The following is a 20600-nucleotide window of genomic DNA, read 5'->3' on the forward strand; positions in this document are numbered from 1 at the left end:
TTCCGACGTCCGCCTCACTCCCACACCCGCTCCAGACCTCGAGCACCCGGGAGACTGGACTGGCGTAGATTTCCTCCCACTTGCGCCGCGGGCCCCGGGGCCGCCTCCTGACGTCAGCGCTGAGCGGAGGGGGCGCAGCCTCCTGGATTCCCGCCCCTCCCGGCCCTGCGGCCCTGGCTTGCCCTTTAAAAGAGCGGGGCCTGCGCCAACCGCGCCACACCGCGGGGACCTGGACGCACAGCTGCTTTCCCGGAGCATCTTTATCTCGCCTTCCGCTCGCATCCCACTCACCGGTCCAGTCGCCATCCTCTTCTCCGCGCAGATTCGGGAGAGCGGGGCCATGCGGCCGGCCGTGTTGCTGGGCCTCCTGGCAGCGACAGTGGTGGCCGGTGAGTGGGCTCGGCGGGCTGTTCAGCACCGCGGACAGCGCTAGCCTTGGTCCTCCAGGGCGCTCCGGGAGTCTTGGCTTGTAGACACTGGGGGAGAGGAAGGGTTGGTTGAGTGGAAGGAAGGTTTTTCCATCTTGGTTGACATTCTTAATTTCTTCTCTTGGCTGGATATTTTCCTTCAACTCCCCGCTTCATCGTCTGACTTGGAAAAAGCCAGAGGTCTTCTTAGCCCAGCCAGAAGAGTCTCAGTCTTTTCATATCTGAGTTTTCCTGTAGATAGAAAGAAAACGTGCAGTGTCTCCGCGGAAACCCCACATTTTGTGCTACCTCCTAAAATGTCACTCTATCTGTACCTGTCTAGACGCTGTTAAAGCCTTAATATGTAACTGGAATGGAGTATTTCTTTGTTTTTTTTTAAAGCCAGAGGACTACAGAGACACAAGAGTCCATGTATTATATATTAGTTGGCACCTGTGTAATTTCCTTTATTATTATTATTTAAACATGATGAGATGAAAGTAAGTCTCGTATGTGTTCTTATATCTTTTAATTAACATGTTCATCTATATGTGTGTGTTCATGTATATGTTATGTACAAACTTAATGTAATTTTTTTTTATTTTATAGTTCCATTTCTGGGAAGAGGTAATTTCATACCCAAATTAATCCATTTTTAAGTTATGAATGGAAAGTGCAGTAGATATTTTGTCTTTTGTACTGCAGGAAAATAACAAGTATAAAATAACCACAAAATATCCTTGGAGAAGTTAAAAAAATCATTTTAGTCAATTTGGGAGGATGAAACTTAAAGTAGTAGATATCTGACAGTGTCTCTTTATGTGTGGAAGACTGCAGGATTAATCTTTCAAACTACTTTGAATCTTGAAGAAATGATCTCTGGAGATTGGAAAAAATGTGTGGGGTGTGTGTGTGTGTGTGTGTGTGTGTGTGTATTTATGTGTATTGAAGTAAAATTTCTATGAGTATTGAGACCATTGGGAGGTAAATATGCACCACCAGATTAAACTGGAGGTTTTCTGTGGCTATTTTAATGACTCCATAGGATATTGTTCTTTATCTGAGATTGAGATTCCTACCTGGAATTGAAGTATTGCCATCCATGAATATAAAGCTTTCATTGACAGCAATTGTTGGATACCAAATGTAAAAACATAAAATGAAAGCCAGTGGTAATTTATTTTACTGCAAGCTACAAGCATTTCAAATTTTCTAACATTCTTGTCACTCTTATAAATTACCTATAAATGTTCTTAATTTAAATATTTTCAGAAACAAATTGCTTAAAATGCTATTGCTATGCTATATACATTGTGCTAGAGACAACAAAACAGAGATTTATTTTATTATAGTGGTAAAACACTTAGAGCTCTCCTATGCAAGAGAATATTTTAAGATGGGTTCATATTTTAATATCAGCTAAAATGGAGACATCACATTCTTCAAAAAAATTATTGAGCTATAATTCACATGCCATAAAACCCACATTTTTAAAGGGCAGAATTGAGTATATTCTGACATTGTGTAATCACTATCAAATGTCAGAAGTTTTTCATTACTCTAGAAAGAAACCCCTGTGCCCATTCCTGCCATCCACAAATGCCTGGAAATGAAACATGGTAGCTTTCAAGCAAAGTTTGTTATTTAGCAAAATCACAGGGATGAAGAAAACCTCAGGAAACCATTTGGTTCATTTCCTCCCCTTAAGAGCTTCTGAAGGGAGATCCATACCTTTCCATAGTAGCTACATGTGCACTCTAAAAATTAATATAAGTGAAGTTACTACATGATATCTATATTATACTGGGTAAAATGGTTTCTTCATTCAGATGAAGTTGCTTAACTTTTAAAAATTTTAGCTGTATTTTTATTCTGGAATCAAACCTTAGTTTGATAGTCTTATGAAATATCATACGTTTCAAGTTATTCTCAGGTTTATCATACAATATTATTTGAAGATTTTCTATCATCTGATTACTTCACTTTTATCATAATTATTGGGTTTTCTTTGGTGCCTCCTGAATCTTTATACAAAAATAAGTTAAACTGCTTTAGGGGAATCAATGTGTGTTTAACTATCACTTTGCTGTTACAGATTCCATTGGAAAAAATACAGTGGAACTTAGGTGTCTCATCAAGGTGCGTAATGCACTTTTATAAGGAGACCTTAGTTCCTTTCCATCAAAAATAAATCTGAAGAGCCTCAATCAGAGAAATAGGACTGTTTGCAATAACAAACATGAGCTATAAATTGTTTAGAGTGAGTGCTCGCTTCAGCAGCACATATACCAAAAATTGTTTAGAGTGATAAAAGAAAAATATTTATCTCCTCCCAAATATGATAACTGCTAATACTTTGGCAATGCCAGTAGTTAATAAAAGCACCTATTTTACATATATGGAGAAAAAAAGAAAAGTTATTAGCAAGAAACTGCATTACCAAAGAAGGTGTAGTAATGCTAGATTTTAAAAAGGCACCTTCTAGTTTATTAGAGGAGTAATTCAGTCATTTCTTTCTAGAGAATTTTACAGATTCGGGTGCAAAGAATAAATGCCAAAGTAAAAATGTTTCCCAATAACAACCATTTGGGAGATAAAATAATGATCTAGCCAGTATATTGGGCCCTGGGTGCCAAAGGTAGGACATCTGGATCTTGTCTGAACTATGTTTTAGAAAGATAGTGGGGTCTTTTTACCTTGTTAGGCACTTCTCAAACATTTTTCAAATGGTTTTAATATGCTGGATAGCTTTGGACTTCTTGAAACAATTGAAGTATATCCCAAGTCATGCTTTAAAAAAGAAAATTAAGTAAGGTAAGTACATGAAATAGGTGTTTTATTCCTAGGTTGAGCCTGGGATGATGTGTAACTGATTAGAGACAGGTAGTTAAAGAGACTTGGAGAGTAAACATTTGGGGAGGAGAGGTCAGATTGCTGGTTAAAAATAAATTGCATTTGAGTAGCTTTCATCTCTGATGTCTGAGTTTTGCTCTTCCTTCAGCTAGCTCTTTTCTTGTCTCAGGGACCTAGAAGAATTTTGTGCACTGAGCTTCTTCAGCCATAATGGCAGCTGTCCACTCCAGGGAGTGTCAGGAGAACTGTGGAGATGGGCCTACATGTAAATGCTTTGAGCTTCTCCAATGGAAAGGGCTTAGACAGAACAGAGTCAATGCGAAAGATAAAAGAATCAAAGCAGCTTTGAAAGAAAAAAAAAATGACATTGGAAAATTAAAAGCACTTGAAGCATTTCCTAAGAAGACAAAGACACTTTAATCGCTGGTTCAAAACAAGCAAAATCTTATGAAATTTAATTTAAATAAATTAAAATTTACTGTTTAAAAATATTCTGATAAGCCAGTTTTAAACACCTATTTCATATATGATATTATTAACTAGAATCAGATCCCTCCCCTGCTGTTTACAGCCAACATGGGGAAAGGGAAACACAACACTGATACACATGCATAAACAAGCTTGTTCAGAAAAAGGACTGGGGGTAAAAACAAGGTAATTAGTTATGTAAAATAGTCACAACCATGACTTCAAAAATGAAATGAGTTGTGGGGAGGATATTTTGGTGGGGACAGCAATAGGTAGAGGGAATCACAAATCTTTGCCCATTTTGGGTAGGCATAAGGGTTGAGGAGGGTACCCTGGTTTCATTTAAAGTAGGTTTTCAATTTTTTATTGAAGTATAATATCCAATTAGAAAACTGCACAGATCATAAGTATATGGATTAATGAATTTTTCTCTCATTGAGCACATCTGCGTAATCAGTACCGCAATCAAGAAACAGAACATTGCCAGTATCTCAGAAGCTCTCCTTGTCTGTGGTCTGGATTTGATTTATACTGCATATAAGATAGTATTCATTTCTAAATCATGTTTAAGACATTGCTAGGGAAAACAGGTGTGTGTGTGTGTGTGTGTGTGTGTGTGTGTGTGTGTGTGTGTGCGTGTGTGTGTGTGTACATGAGCAACTGGGGCAATTGTGGCTCCTGGACCAATCTTACCCAGCTATCTCCACTCTGCTCAGCTGTGACTCTGCCACTCTTTCCAAGTAATGTGCAGGGAGTGGGAGTGATTTTGTGAGTTTGGGGTCACACAGCTTCCAAAAATCAGCTCAAGTCATTTCCCTTTTCTTTTTCTCCTTCAAAGCAGTCAGTTCTATGCCAGTGGATAACAGGAACCACAATGAAGAAATGGTAAGTTGAAATGGAAGTCTAGAATGTAGACTTTGATCTAGACTCTAGATTCTCCCACTCCTTATCATACCAAACAAACAAACAAAAGAAACAACAAGAATAAAAAACCTACAAAATAGTGTTACAAAGCCAGGTTTTCATCCCTAAGGGAATGGGGGCAAAGGATGTCCCTCCTGCCTTGGGATCTCACTTCCTTCCCAGTGTCTTCAGTGCTCCTGAGGATAGCTGTCATCACTATTTTCCTTTGGATCTGCAAGAAATGGTGGGGGTGGGGGGAGGTAGTTCTCTTCTCTTGTGTAATCTTGACCCAGTGCCATTGTGCAGTGTTCTGTGGAAAAGCCTGGGATATTTCATGATGGTCCTGTAAATCTACATTTCTGCCCCAAGGATCCCACACCAGTATAGGCCACAGAGCCGACCCTCTCTCTACAGCAGCTCTGGTTTGGGTTAGGCCATCATCCCAGTGACACCAGCTTTTGCCAACCTGCTTTTGGGTTTCCCCCCAGGTGACTCGCTGCATCATCGAGGTCCTCTCAAATGCCCTGTCGAAGTCCAATGCTCCACCCATCACCCCTGAGTGTCGCCAAGTCCTGAAAAAGAGTAAGTGTCCTACACTGCAGGAGATCTTTGTCCCTCAGGTGATCCTTCCTCCTGCTTGCTCCACTTCAGCTTCCACTTCACCTCCAAATGAGGGGAGAATCAGGGGAGTGGGTAATGCAATGGAAAGAGTACAAACTAGACTAGTATCTGAGGAGATAGAAGATATGGCTTCTAGTCCCAATCTGCCACTTAATAGCTATGTGACCATGGGGAAAGACCTCTTGCCTTTCTGGGCTTATTTTCTCAAAGTAAAATAAGGGAGTTGAACTCAATGATAGTCTTTGAGATGTCTATCAGTTCTTAAATTCCTTGGTTCCAGAGTTTGGATTTTTAGAACAGGCTTTTACTTGGGTGGAGGGAGGTGTGGGGAGCGCTTATTTGTTATTAGGTAGTAGGGGTTAAGTGTTCTGGGAGTGTTGGAAGACAAAAAGATAGAAGTAGATCTTAATTATTCTTCTCCCTGCCTTCTGCTCTTCTGACAGTGAGAAGTTAGAAGCTTGCAGGGCGACTTGGAAACTTCTGCCCTCTTTACACGACAGATTGTTTAAGCCATTTTCATTTACAGCTGATTAGAATGGGAGGTACTACCAAATGGTAGAGGTTAGGCCTGAGAACTAAAAAGGGGAGGGTAAAAGCAGAGCATTCAGTGAGTCAGAGCAATGACTTTCTGAATCTAGAGTGGGATGTATTCTCTATACAAATCAACTTCTGTCGAAGACAAAATCTGAACAGTAATGCAAGCAGTATCCATTGGGCATTGACATTAAAAGATCAATTTTTCAAAACTATGCTGTCTCTTTTAAATTTTTTTTAACATTTATTTATTTTTGAGAGAGAGAGAGAGAGAGAGAGAATGAGTAGGGAGGGCAGAGAGAGAGAGAGAGGGAGGCACAGAATCTGAAGCAGACTCCAGGCTCTGAGCTCTCAGCACAGAATCTGATGTGGAGCTTGAACTCATGAACTGAGAGATCATGACCTGAGCTGAAGTTGGATGCTTAACCAACTGAGCCACCCAGGCGCCCCTATGCTGCCTCCTTTATACATGAAGTCAAACTGATGCAAACAAATCCAAAAACCACTGTTCTCTTCAACACCTTCTCTGCTTTTAAATTTTTAGTGAGGCTGGGAATGGTGATCTTTTTTTTTTTTTTCTTGTCACCTCCAAAATCTCTTGTTGCAGGAGAATACTCTTGCTATTGCTGCACATGAGCCCTCATACATAAAATGGTAAAAACAAGTATTGGCAATTGACCAAAAGAGTAACCTAGCAGGACTCAGTCCACCATTGGAGGCTTCAGGGTAATTATAGTAGATGTGGGGACCTGAGTCTGCAAGGGCCCCATGAACAATGGGAGGAAGCTTCCCTACCAATCCCAGCCTAGACATCTCTTTCTGAATTTCTCCCCAACTTTCTTTTCCAGCCATTACAGGGAATGTGTACAAACAGAATGAATCTTCAGGCAGGGACAAAAGGCAGCTCCTCTGGGCAGACCCATCTCACTATCTCCCTTCTCTTTGTTTCGTTTACCAGATGGATGCAAAAGTGTGGGGTCTGCCATACTAGGTCATCAAAGAACTGTAATTGCTTAGGAAGAGCTGTTGAATGTCGGATTCTGCTTGCCTGCTCAGCCCTTACTTTGTGGCCATGGCAATTCTAGCCTCCCCTTATCACTGACTGTGCCCTGGGGTCTTTTGATGTCCTTTGAGACAGCCTCAGGGACACTGGTTAAAATCTAATGACTCATGTCTAACAGGACCCTGGTGACACTGCACCCAAGAACTACACAAGGGTTTAAGAGCTCCTCTGGGTTGCAGACTCAGACATCAGCCAGGGCCAGACAGATAGCATAAGGAATAAGGCAGAATAGGAAGTAACTCACAGACTGGAAGATACATGTCCCTTCTGGAGGGGGTGAGGGTACAGGGGGAGATATTTTTCTGCTCCAACCGAGAAATATAGACTTTATTATCAGATTGGGGATTTTTCAAGAGAAGTGAAAATTTGGATTTGTAAGCAATATCTCCTGGTATTTGAGTATTGCCTCTGAATTCGAAATTGCTAAAAATGCTATTTAGGCCAAAAAGAACTCACCTCTGGGTTACTAGTTTGTGGCTTCCGCCCGATTCTAGTTTTCTCTCCTGCTGATATGTCTTAAGCTGATCAGAAGACCGGTAGAGGTTTTGGCCGGCTGGATGGATGAATTCTCCCTCCCACCTGTAGCTCATCTCCATCTCCACTCCCCACGCTCTTCAGCATGTCTGTGGAGCAAGCATACGCTTACTGAGTAAATGAGCACTGGGAGAGTGGAAGAGAATCACTGTTTGTGGCTTGAAGAGACCTCGGGGAATACATAGTCCATTTCTTAATAGGTACGAGAATCTCTTTGTCCAGGTTAATCTGGTTATCCTTGCAACATGAAAGTTAGGGATGGAAGGTACATTTCCCCCATTTTTACTTGAAAGTGAGGACGGGCTTCACACCTTGGTTTTACAGATTGACAGTGACTATGTGCTGCTAATCACAGTACTCTGATCTCACCTGTGGGGACTTAAAGCTAAATTTAGGAGGAAGTGCTAAGCCTCAGTCACAAGCTGCTACAGGGAGCACACATATAACTGGGGAAAAAGAAAAATACTTCTGTTCCTGACCAGTAGGCAGTAGGAAAGCGGAGACACAGCCCCTGCCCTGGAAAGCTGAGATCCTGTCTGATCAGGGTTATGTCATCTGACTCTCAGAATGATGTCAGTCTCTGCCCAAAGCCTCCTTGCATACCTATGCCTACTTGGACAACTTCACCTGCCTCAATGTTGCACTGGTTCTTAAAAGACAAAATCACTGGAAAGGCGACAGCTCTTAGGTGTCTGGGTGTGAAAGGTCAGAGACATTTCAGTTGATTCATAAAACATGAGAATGTTATCATGCCAGGCTGGGCTTTAAGCAGAGAGGTACAGACCATCTGCTATTTTTTTGACATTTTTACAAAGACCCAATTTTGCAAACGTCAGTTCAAAATGACTCATCAGTACTGTTTTGTAGAAATATAATGTGAACCACAAATATAATTTCAAATTTCTTAGTGGCCACATTAAAAAAGTAAGAGACAGGTGAAATTAATATTCATAATATATTTTATTTTTATCTAATACATTTTATTCAATATATAATTCTTATACAACCAATAGATTTATTTATTTTATTAAAGTTTTTTTTTAAGTAGTCTCTATGTCCAACATGGGGCTCAAACTCATGACCCCGAGATCAAGAGTTGCATGCTCTTCCAACCGAGCCAGTCAGGTGCCCCCGCACCTAATGTATTTATAGTATATATTATTCAATACATCCCAAGTATTATTTCAATATATAATCAATATGAAAAATTGAGATGTTTGGGTTTTTTTTCATACCAAGTCTTAGAAATCTGGTAGGCATCTTACACTTATAGCTCATCTCAGTTGGGATCAGCCGCATTTCAAATACTGAGTAGCCACCAAAGGCTGATAGCACGGTGGGACAGTGCAGATGTAGCCCCAGAGTTATGAGAGGCTTGGGCTTCAGGAGTTCTGTCTGAACTCAGTGACAAGTTGAAATTCAAGGCCTTCCAGCTATCATTCAGACAGCGTTAGCTGCATATCTCCTCTCATGGGACTCCCCTGAATTAAGGAGGATTTAGTAAAAGAGCTACTGACATCTGGAAAAGATAGAACACATTCAACTGAAATACCAGTTACACCATCTACTGTTGACTAATGAAACACAAAGATAACTCAGTATACTGATTTTCATCTTGAACATCTGACAATATGTTGGGCAGATAGGACCTGAGTGATGGAAGAAATGGTTCTTTCTACTGCTGTACAGTTTTCTAAGGGAAGAAATATACCCACTTCTTGTCACCAGTTAGTAAGTTATATTGTCACTTACTGCTACCTTGGGTCTACACAGTTGATTGAATAAAAAAAAAAAAAAGGCTGATAAACTAATAATTTAAAATTTTACATCCTCCTTTGAATCCTGATGTTTCCCTTTGGCTATTTAACTTCATTTAGCTGGATTCTAGTTAGAGCTATTTACATAATGCTAATTTTTTAGATCTTACTTACAGCCAATATAGAAAGAAGGGTCCCTAAATACACCTTTCTGAATTTCACTGTCTTTGTCTGCAAAAAGAGGAGGTTGAACAAGATGAATTCAAAGGTTTCTTCTGGCTCTAAAGTCTAACATTTCATAAATCTCTATTTGGATTTCCATTTTATCATTAATAGTACCGAGAAATGCTGGTTGGGTGCTATGAAAAAAGTAAAAATAGAAGGAGTTTATTATTAGATTTAACACAGCCAAGGATCTTTCATACCTTTTACTTTCAAAAGTAACCTGAGTATATTTTTCATTAACTTAAAAAATTACCCAAGTGGGGTGCCTGAGTGGTTCAGTCGGTTGAGCATTCAACGTTTGGTTTTGGCTCAGGTCATGATCTCGAGGTTGGTGGGTTCGGGCCCCACATCAGGGATCCACGCTGACAGTGAGATTCTCTCTCTCCTGCTCTCTCTGCCCCTCCCCCGCTCACTCTATCTCTCTCAAAAATAAACTTCAAACAATTGCTCAAGTGATTTTTCAGGTCCTTACGTTTTGCAGTGATCACTGAGGCTGGTGCTTGTTGAACCACAAGCAATTCTGAAGTTATGCTTATGCTTTTTTATTTTCATGATAGGTAGAAAAGAGGTCAAAGATGAAGAGAAAAATGAAAATGAAAACACACGATTTGAAGTAAGGTTGTTAAGAAACCCAGCTGATGCCTCAGAAACCCACAGGCCTTCTGGTAGGGAGGAAACAAGAACCCCAGGGGAGGATACCCAAGGCCTGACAATGGCAGACACAGCAGGAGGTGGGCATAGCCGAGAAGAAGCAGGTGAACCCCAAGGAGGCCTCTACCCCTCTAACGGTCAAGTCTCCAAAGAAGCAAAGACACACCATTCTGAGAAAACCGAGGAAGAGGACAGGAAGGAAGAGGAGGGAGAGAAATACCAGAAAAGGGAGCATGGGAAAGATGGCAGTGAAGAGAAAAACCTGGAAGAGCCAGAAGAGACACAAAATGCCTTTCTCAACAAAAGAAACCAGGCTACTGCTAAGAAAAAAGAGGAGTTAGTTGCCAGATATGGTATACACTCTGCTGGGCCGCCTGAGGAGATGACACACAGTCGAGAGAGGAGTAGCCAGGAGAGTCATGAGGACACAAGAAGCCAGGAGAAACACCTTCAAGAGTCTAAAAACCAAGTTGGGAGCCAGGAAGAATCTGAGGAAAGTGAGGAAGATGCTGGCCCTGAGGTGGACAAACGACGCTGGAAGCCAAGACACCACCATGGGAGGAGCAGGCCTGACAGGTCCTCTCAAGAAGGGAAACCTCCCTCCGATGAGAGGGGACACTTTCGTGAGGAATCGGAGTCAAACGTGGGCATGTCCAGTGTAGGGGAAAGGAGGGACCATCATCCAGCCCACTACAGGGCTTCAGAGGAAGAAGAACCTGAATATGGGGAAGAAGTGAGGAGTTACCCAGCTGTCCAGGCTCCTGAGGACCCGGAGCAGGGACAATATGGCAGCAGAGGAAGTGAGGACTACAGGGCTCCAAGACCTCCCAGTGAGGAGAGCCAGGAAGAGGACAAGAGAAATGGCCCCAGCTCAGAGCTTGACAAGATGGCACATGGATATAATGAAGAAAGTGAGGAAGAGAGGGTCCGAGAAGGGGGACACCACTATAGAACAAGAGGAGGGGAACCAGGTACATATTCCATTCCAGACAATAAACAAGAAAAACGGTTCTTGGGTGAAGGACACTACCGTGTTCAAGAAAGCCAGATGGACAAGGCAAGGAGGCATCCACAAGGCGAGTGGAAAGAGCAGGACAGAAATTACCTCAACTATGGTGAAGAAGGAGCCCAAGGGAAGTGGCAGCAGCAGGAGGACCTGGAAGATGCTAAAGAGAGCAGGGAAGAAGCTAGGCTTCAAGGCAAACAGTATACTCCCCTTCACACCACTGACAAGAGGAAGAGATTAGGGGAGCTGCTCAACACATACTATGACCCTCCTCAGTGGAAGAGCAGCCATTTTGAGAGAAAAGACAACATGGATGACAATTTTCTTGAGGGTGAAGAAGAAAATGGGCTGACCTTGAATGAGAAGAACTTCTTCCCGGAATACAACTATGACTTGTGGGAGAAAAAGCCCTTCGAAGAGGACGTGAATTGGGGCTATGAGAAGAGAAATCTCCCCCCCAAACTGGATCTGAAAAGGCAGTATGACAGAGTGGCTGAACTGGACCAGCTCCTTCACTACAGGAAGAAGTCAGCTGAATTTCCAGACTTTTATGACTCTGAGGAGCAGATGAGCCCACGCCATGCAGCAGAAAATGAAAAGGACAGGGCCGGCCAGGGAGTTCTGACAGAGGAAGAGGTACAGTGTGGGGCTTTTGCTTAAAATTAATTTAGATGGTTAATGTTGATATGTTCAAGACTATCTGATATTAATGTGGAGAAATTGGTGGGAATCAATTACCATGAGAATCTACCCCCATAAGAGAGTGGAGATGACCTCTGGGTTTGAGTCCATTGTCCATATCCCTGTGCACTCACCCTACTGCAGTGCTTCTCAACCTTTGTTGCACATTGGAATCACCTGCAAGGCTTGAGTAATTACTGATGTTTGGACCCACCTCCAGGGATTCTGTATATTTGGTACTGGGTACTACGTGGGCATGAGGATTTTTCAAAGCTCCCAGTCATTGTTCAGTCAAGGTTGACAACCACTATTTTGGTGTCTTCTTGGTCATTTAACTTTTCACCACTATTTCCCAGGGGAAGAAAGAACAGATGATATAGAAATTAATTGCTTTAGTCTATCTTAATTTTTAATTTTTTAAACGTTTATTTTTGAGAGACAGAGAAAGAGCATGAGTGGGGGAGGGGCAGAGAGAGAGGGAAACACAGAATGTGAAGCAGCCTCCATCCAGACTCTGAGCTGTCAGCACAGAGCCCGAGAGCGGGGCTTGAACCCATGAGCCGTGAGATCATGACCTGAGCTGAAGTCAGTCGCTTAACCCAGTCACCCAGGCACCCCATTTTAGTCTATCAGCTAAAGATATCACCCCATTTTGTTATCAGCTACTGGACTATAACAATTAGTTTACATCTTGGAGAGTTAACATTATCAGAACTGTACCAGCCTGAACAATGATTTTTTCCTAATATTATGTTGGTGTTTCTCAAACTTGAACGTGCATAAGAATCTCAAGAGATTCCTAGCCTTCAGGGTTTCTGATTGAGTAGGTCCTTGGGTGAGGCCCGAGAATCTGAATTTCTGACAAGTTCCTTGGAGATGCTGATGCTTCTGGTGAGGGGACCACACTTTGAGCACCACTGATGGTAGGGTGTCTCATATGACTTCTAACATACCAAATATTCCCCTTTCTGTTCATACTCCTTCAAACTACAATAAAACTAATTGATCTGAGACCTCATGCCTCCACTTTTCTGTATTTTCTAGGAAAAAGAACTTGAAAACTTGGCTGCAATGGATTTGGAACTACAGAAAATAGCTGAGAAGTTCAGTGGCAACCGAAGAGGCTGATGGTTGTTGGAGCAAAGGGCAGTTTTAAAGAAGCAACTCTCACATTATCTATTTTCCACCCACTTCACTGAAAGACACCATTTATTTACCCAAGAGCAGAAAGTAGAATTCACTATTCATTAAATGTTTGACACAATTTGGAAATGCTTTAATTTTTGCCAGAATGCTATTGAAAATATGAATAGCATGACTTGTAGCATATCCTTTCTTGCAAAATAGACATATTAACATGCTTGTGACAATGATTGTGCTATCATCTTTGAAAAAATATGTTTGTCTTGGTTTGAAACAATAAAAGATTCATCTGAGACCAAAGCTTCATGTTCTTAGCTTCCTTTGGGCATCTCAGGGTGGAGTGTGATTTTCGAATCCATTCTTTGAAGTAAATTTGACTACGTGGATGGAACTAGAGGGTATTATGCTAAGTGAAATTAGTCAGAGAAAGACAAGTATCATAGGACTTTACTCACATGAGGACTTTAAGATACAAAACAGATGAACATAAGGAAAGGGAAGCAAAAATACTATAAAAATAGGGAAGGGGACAAAACATGAGACTCTTTTTTTTTCTTTTTAAAAAATTTTTTTAATGTTTATTTTTGAGACAGAGAGAGACAGAGCATGAGTGGGGGATGGGCAGAGAGAGAGGGAGACATAGAATCCAAAGCAGGCTCCAGGCTCTGAGCTCTTAGCACAGAGCCCAACGCAGGGCTCAAACCCACAAACTGTGAGATCATGACCTGAGTCGAAGTTGGATGCTCAACCGACTGAGCCACCCAGGCGCCCCTTCCAGTAAGAGACTCTTAAATATGGAGAACAAACAGAGGGTTACTGGAGGGGTTGTGGGAGGGGGATGGGCTAAATGGGTAAGGGGCATTCCTTAATGTGAATCTACTCCTGAAATCATTGTTGCATAAGTAACTTGGATGTAAATTAAAAGAAAATAAATTAAATAAATAAAAATAAATTTGAGAGGATAGCACTAGGATTTGTTTGTCTCTGGGTGCAGAATAGGAAAAAGAAAAAAAAAAAAAAAAGCAAAACTTTAAGTAAAAGAATGTCCAGGATATAAAGTGAAAGAGCTCAAGAAAAGACATCTGTTCCCCCAGGATAAAGAAAGTTTAAGTAGACTTGAAGAAGCTGTTTCAAAAATGATCATAAGACATTACTTTTTAAATCTTATTATCTGGAAAGCTCTGGGAATAGCAAGCCAAGGGTCACTTTTCAGGGCCAAGGAGAGCCTGGATCATGGGAAGCACTCTGGACTGAAAATCAGAACATCTGGGCTGGTCCAGACAGATCCCTGGACCCTCAGGGCCTGTCTGATTTCTACTCTGTAAGAAGACAGGGTTCTGACTCTGTTACTAAGTAAAGGTATGACTTTGGACAAGTTGTTTTCCCCTCTCTGGACCTCAAGTTCATCAGCAAAATAAGGATACCTGCCTCACTGGGTTGTTATGAGGATGATATGAGTATGCAAGACACTTAGAATAGTGCCTGGCATATGGCATGATGCAGGAAATGTTGGCTGCTACCACTGACCCTGCAGCTAGCTACAGCAAGACAGGTGGAAAATGTCCTCTTCTTTTACCTGTCATTTCATTCCTCACCAATGGTGTCTCCCAAGGGATAGAGCCCCAGGTGCCACAGCAGCAACCTGCTTGGTAATATAGCTTTATAGGCTGCCTTTATCTCCTTGTCCCACTTTCCTACTGGTAACCTCAACTGGTGTTTCCTGGAATCACCTCCCAAATAAACTACTTGTCCTCAACTTCCTACCTTAGGGTTTGCTTCTGGGGGACCCAAACCTTAAGAAACCATTCAAGCCAAGCTTGTATTATGGAAAATAATACAACTACAGTTTCATATACTGCCATTGTAACCCTTTGTGTTATTGAATCTTGATACAAGTTACTAAGAAATGCTTAAGGGGCGCCTGGGTGGCTCAGTCAGTTAAGTGTCCAACTTCGGCTCAAGTGATGATCTCACAGTTTGTGGGTTCGAGCCCTGTGTCAGGTTCTGTGCTGGCAGCTCAGAGCCTGGAGCCTGCTTCAGATTCTGTATCTTCCCCTCTCTCAGCCCTTCCCCCACTCACATTCTGTCTCTCTCTCTCTCTCTCAAAAATGAATAAAAATTAAAAAAACAAAACAAGGAAAAAAAAAGAAATTCTTAACACATTGCAGTAGACACAACAATGTCTCTCCCTTTTCTCTATTGCAGTTCAGTAGAAAAAATCACTTCCTAATAAGATTCAAGGGTCCAAGATGAATAGCTTACTCACTGGATAAGAGAAGGCAAAACACTGCAGTGCACCAAATGCCAGCCTGGCAAGTCACTCACTCACACACACACACACACCCCTGTTCATGAGAAGCTGCTGGCAGATGGAGCCTAGCAACACATGGTCCTGGCCTCTGGTGGATGTCCTGTGCACTAGCACATCCTTTCATTTTAGTTTGCAAATTCTTCAGGGCAGGAGAATGTGTAGGCACAGATGACCTATCAAGGATACAGGAGACATTCAAGAGAATCCCACCTGACTCATGGTGCCAGCAGAGTGTGATTAGGACCTCTATAAATGCGATGCCACCATTTATTTAAGACAAACTCACCATTTATTTGAGACAAATCCAGGCCACTGTTTTTTTCCTCTTTTAATCAAAGTAGTATATATTGATGGCAAAACATCAAGTAGTCCTGAAAGGCATACAGTGGGTGTTTTGGGTTGAATTATGTCTTCCAAAATGACATGTTGAAGACCTAACCCCTAGCACCTGTGAACACGACCTTACTTGAAAATCGTCTCTGCTGATGCAATGAAGTTCTGTTGAGGTCATTAGGGTGGGCCCATATCCAATACAACTAGTGTCCTTATCAGAGGAGGGAAATCTGGACACAGACACACACAGAGGAGAATGTCATCTGAAGACATAAACATGGAGGGAAGATGGCCATGTGAGGATGGTGGTAGAGATTAAAAGTGGGCTGCCACCAGTCAAACATCTGGGGTCACCACAAGCTGGAAGAGGAAAGATTCTCCCCTAGAACTGTCAGGAGGAGAATGACCCTGCTGATACCTTGATTGGGACTTCTGGCCTCCAGGTCCTTTGTTAGGACAGCCCTGGGTATCTAATACAATGAGAAACAAATGGCTTCTAACCCTCTCCTCTCAAATCCTTTTGCAGATGTAACTATCTGTATTTAGAGTTCTTTTCCTATTTGAATATTTGAATTGTCATGGTCTCTAATTAATATTTTATCAAGGAGGAATTAAAGCACAGTGATGGAACAGGAGGGGAGAAAGGGTCCTAGCATTACAAAATGAAAATGTACAGGGGCGCCTGGGTGGCTCAGTTGGTTGAGCGGCTGACTTCAGCTCTGGTCATGATCTTGCAGTCCGTGGGTTCGGGCCCCGCATCGGGCTCTGTGCTGACAGCTCAGAATCTGGAGCCTGCTTCAGATTCTGTCTCTCTCTCTCTCTCTCTCTCTCTCTCTGCCCCTCCCCCACTCATGCTTTGTCTCTCTCTCTCTGTCAAAAATATAAACAGTAAAAAAAAATTAACAAAATGAAAATGTACAACATATCATTGTAAAATATAGTATAATTGGGAGATCTCAGGTGCTAAAATAATTAACTCATGAAAATGAAATCATTATTACTCTGTAGCTCAGAAACCAGCCTCTTGGATACATAACTGGCCTCAGGGAGAAAGTGAAACACCCTAAAAAAAAAAAAGTGTGGGTTGTCAGCCATGTGGACTTCTCGGGGAAGGACACTTCTGGCAGAGGGAATAACAAGTGCAAAGGCCCCAAGACAGTAAATGTGGTTGGTATGTTTGAAGAAGTGCAGGGAGGCCCATGTGGGGGACGTAGAAAGTGAAGTGGCACTAGCCAGATCACACAGGGCTTTGTATGGCCTGGTAAGCACTTTTGCCTTTGCAACTGGAAAGTTGTCAGCAAAGGACTGACATGATTTGCTTTATACAATAACAACACTCCAGCTCCTGGGTTGAGAGAAGGCTGTAGGGGAAGTGAGGACACAAACACAAAAACCAGTAAGGAGATCATTGCAATAATCCTGGTGGGTCACTGTGATGGCTTGAACCAGGATGTGGCACTTGAACCAGGGGGTAGGGAAAAGTGGTCAAACTATGGATCTATTTTGAAGACAGAGGACAGGTAGGGCTGAAGGATTTGGTGTGGCATGAGTGAAAGAGAGGTGTCAAGGACGAATGCTTTAGGCCTGAGCAACAGGGAAGAGCAGAGGTGAGGAGGCTTGGCTTAGGAGGGAAGATATCAGATTGAGCTATATTAAGTCTGAAACATGACCAGATACCCAACTGGAGGTGTTGAGTTGGGTATATAGGCCTGGAGCTCAAGGGAAAGGATGTGCTACAGACATCATGAGGGAGTCATCATCACAGAGATGGTATTTAAAGCCTTAAAACTGGAGAAAGAAGAATAAATGAAGCCCAAAGTTAGTAGAAGTAAGGAAATGACAAAGATCAGAGGGGAAATCAATGATATTAGACTAAAAAGACAAAAAAAGAAAAGACAAAAGAAAAAAAATCAGTGAAACAAAGAGCTGCTTCTTTAAAAAGGTGAACAAAACTGGCATACTTTTAGCTAGACTTACCAAGAAAAAAGAGAGGGTTCAAATAAATAAAATCATAAATGAAAGAGGAGCCATTACAACAGACAGAAATACAAAGGATCATAAGAGACTACTGTGAATAATTATATGCCAACAAATTGGACAACCTAGAAGATATGGGACATCCCTAGAAACATACAACCTTCCAAGACTGAGTTAGGAATAATTAGAAAATCTGAGTAGACCAATTACTAACTAATAAGTAGGTTGAATCAGACATCAAAAACCTACCAACAAACAAAAGTACAAGACCAGACGGTTTCACTGGTGAATTCTACCAAACATTCAAAGAGGAATTAATACCAATCCTAAAAATGTTCCAAACAATTTAAGAGAAGGAAATGCTTCCAAACTCATTTCTATGAGGTCAGTATTATTCTAACACCAAAATCAGACAAGGGCACCACAAGAAAATTACAGGCCAATATCGCCACTGAGTATAGATACAAAAATCCTCAGCAAACTGAATTCAACAATACATTAAAAGGATCATACACCATAATCAAATGGGATTTATTCCAGGGATGTAAGGATGGTTCAACATCTGTAAATCAATTAACATGATATACACGACATTAACAAAATGAGAGATAAAAACCATATGATCATCCCAATAGATGTAGAAAAAGTATTTGACAAAATTTAACATCCATTTATGATGAAAACCCTCAAAAAATAAGTATAGAGGGAACATACCTCAATATAATAAAAACCATAAATGACAAGCCCACAGCTAACATCATACTTAATGGTGAAAAGCTAAAAGTTTTTCCTCGGAGATCAGGAATAAGATAAGGATGCCACTGAGAACTCTAAAACATTGATGAAAGAAGTTGAAGAAGACACAAATAAATGGAAAGATATTCTGTGCTCATAGATTGGAAGAATTAATATTTAAATGTCTACACTACCCAAAGGAATCTATAGATTCAATACAATCCCCACCCAATTCCATGACATTTTTCACAGAAATAGAATGAGCAAGCCCCAAATTTGTATAAAACCACAAAAGATCCCAAAGCAATCTTGAGAAAGAAAAAGAAAGCTGGAGGCACCACCATCCCTGATTTCAAGGTATATTGCAAAGTTATAGTAATCAAATTAGTATTGGCATAAAAACAGACATATATGGGCTTTGCACTGACAGCATGGAGCCTGCTTGGGATTCTCTCTTTCCCTCTCTCTCTGCCCTTCCTCTGCTCATGAAGGTGTACGCACAGGCTCTCACACACTCTCTCTCTGAAAATAAAAAAAATAAACTTAAAAAAACCCCTCAGAGATATAGATCAATGGAACAGACTAGAGGATCCAGTAATACATGGTCTATTAATTTACAACAAAGAATCCAATAATACACAATAGAGAAAGGACAGTTTCTTCAATAAATGGTCCTAGGAAAACAGGACAGCCATATGCAAAAGTATGAAACTGCAGCACTGTCTTACCCTATACACAGAAATAAACTCAAATGGCTTTAAGACATGAATGTAAGACCTGAAGCCATAAAACTCCTAAACACACACACACGCGCACGCACACACACACACACACACACACACACACACACACACTCACGGTAAGCTCCTTAACGTCAGTCTTAGTGGTGATTTTTGGATTTGACACCAAAAGCAAAGCAAATAAAAGCAAAAATCAACAAGTGAGATTACATCAAACTAAAAAGCTACAGAGCAAAGGAAACCATCAACAAAATGAAAAGGCAACCTACTGAATAGGAGAAAATATTTGAAAATCATGTATCTGATAAGGGGTTAATATCCAAAATATATAAAGAACTCATACAATTCAATACCAAAAAAACCCCCAAACAATCTTATGAAGAAATGGGCAGAGGACTTGAATAAACATTTTTCCAAAGAAGACTGACTGATGGCCAATAAGCACATGAAAAGATGTTCAATAAAGATGTTGTATTATCAGGGAAATACAAACCAAAACCACAAAATATCACCTCACACCTGTCAGAAAGGCTAATATCAAAAAGAAAAGTAATAACAAGTGTTGATGAGGATGTGGAGAAAGGGGATCCCTCATACACTGGTGGTGAGAATATAAATTGGTGCAGCCACTGTGAAAAACGGTATGGAGGTTCTTCAGAAAATTAAATATAGAACTGCCATATGATCCAGCAATTTCACTTCTTCGCTTTTGGAAAAAAAATGAAAACACTAATTTGAAAAGATATGTGCACCCCCATGTTCATGGCAGCATTATTTACAATAGCCAAGATATGAAAGCAACCTCAATGTCTACTGATTGGGTAAGTGGACAAAAAAGTTTATATAATATATAAAACGTAAAACTAGTCAGCCATGAAAATTAATGCAATCTTGCCCGTTGTGTAACATGGATGGATCTTGAAGGCATTATGCTAAGTGAAATAAGTCAGAGAAAGACAAGTATTGTGTGATTTCACTTATATGTGGAATCTAAAAAAACAAGACAAATCAAAGCAAAACCAAAAAACCAAGCTCATAGATACAGACAATAGATTGGTGGTTGCCAGAGTGGGGAAAAAGGCTGGGGAGTGGGCAAAATGAGTAAAGGGGGTCAGAAGGTACAAATTTTCAGTTACAAAGCAAGTAAGTCTTGGGGATATAATGTACAGTGTGGAGACTATAGTTAATGATACTATATTGCATATTTGAAAGTTGCTAAGAGAGTAAATCTTAAAAGTTCTCATCATACAAAAAAATTTTTGTAACTACATATGGTGACAGTAACTAGACTTATTGTGGTTGATCATTTCTCAGAGTATACAAATACTGAATCATTATATTGTAGCCCTGAAACTATATATTATGTAACGTCATAATATAATGTTAGATGTCAATTATATCTCAATAAAAACAAATCCTGAAAACTGAGTAAGATCACCTATTGTTTATATAAGTGAGTCAAAGACAGCTCCTATGCATTGGCCGCTAGGATTTTTCACTGCAGACTGAGAACTGTTAGCTCAAAAGCCTGCCAGTGACAAATTCAAGTTTTACACATCCACTTAATTTTATTTATTTATTGAGAGAGAGAGCATGTGCGCAAGTGGGCCAGGGGCAGAGAGAGGGAGAGAGAGAATCCCAAGCAGGCTTTGGACTGT

At 41.0% G+C, this 20600-nt stretch overlaps 1 protein-coding gene across 1 annotated transcript; it reads left to right on the plus strand.

Annotated features, from left to right (window-relative positions):
- The first annotated feature begins 233 nt into the window (after nucleotides 1–233).
- CHGB (chromogranin B) lies at nucleotides 234–13111 on the plus strand. Its single transcript, XM_015535263.2, has 5 exons — nucleotides 234–389; nucleotides 4567–4613; nucleotides 5120–5213; nucleotides 9923–11658; nucleotides 12748–13111. The coding sequence occupies exons 1-5, from the start codon at nucleotides 341–343 to the stop codon at nucleotides 12829–12831; spliced, it is 2010 nt and encodes a 669-aa protein (XP_015390749.2). The 5' UTR covers nucleotides 234–340; the 3' UTR covers nucleotides 12832–13111.
- Nucleotides 13112–20600: the final 7489 nt, after the last annotated feature.

This window comes from Panthera tigris, chromosome A3, assembly GCF_018350195.1.
Source record: "Panthera tigris isolate Pti1 chromosome A3, P.tigris_Pti1_mat1.1, whole genome shotgun sequence".
Taxonomy (NCBI): Eukaryota; Metazoa; Chordata; class Mammalia; order Carnivora; family Felidae; genus Panthera; species Panthera tigris.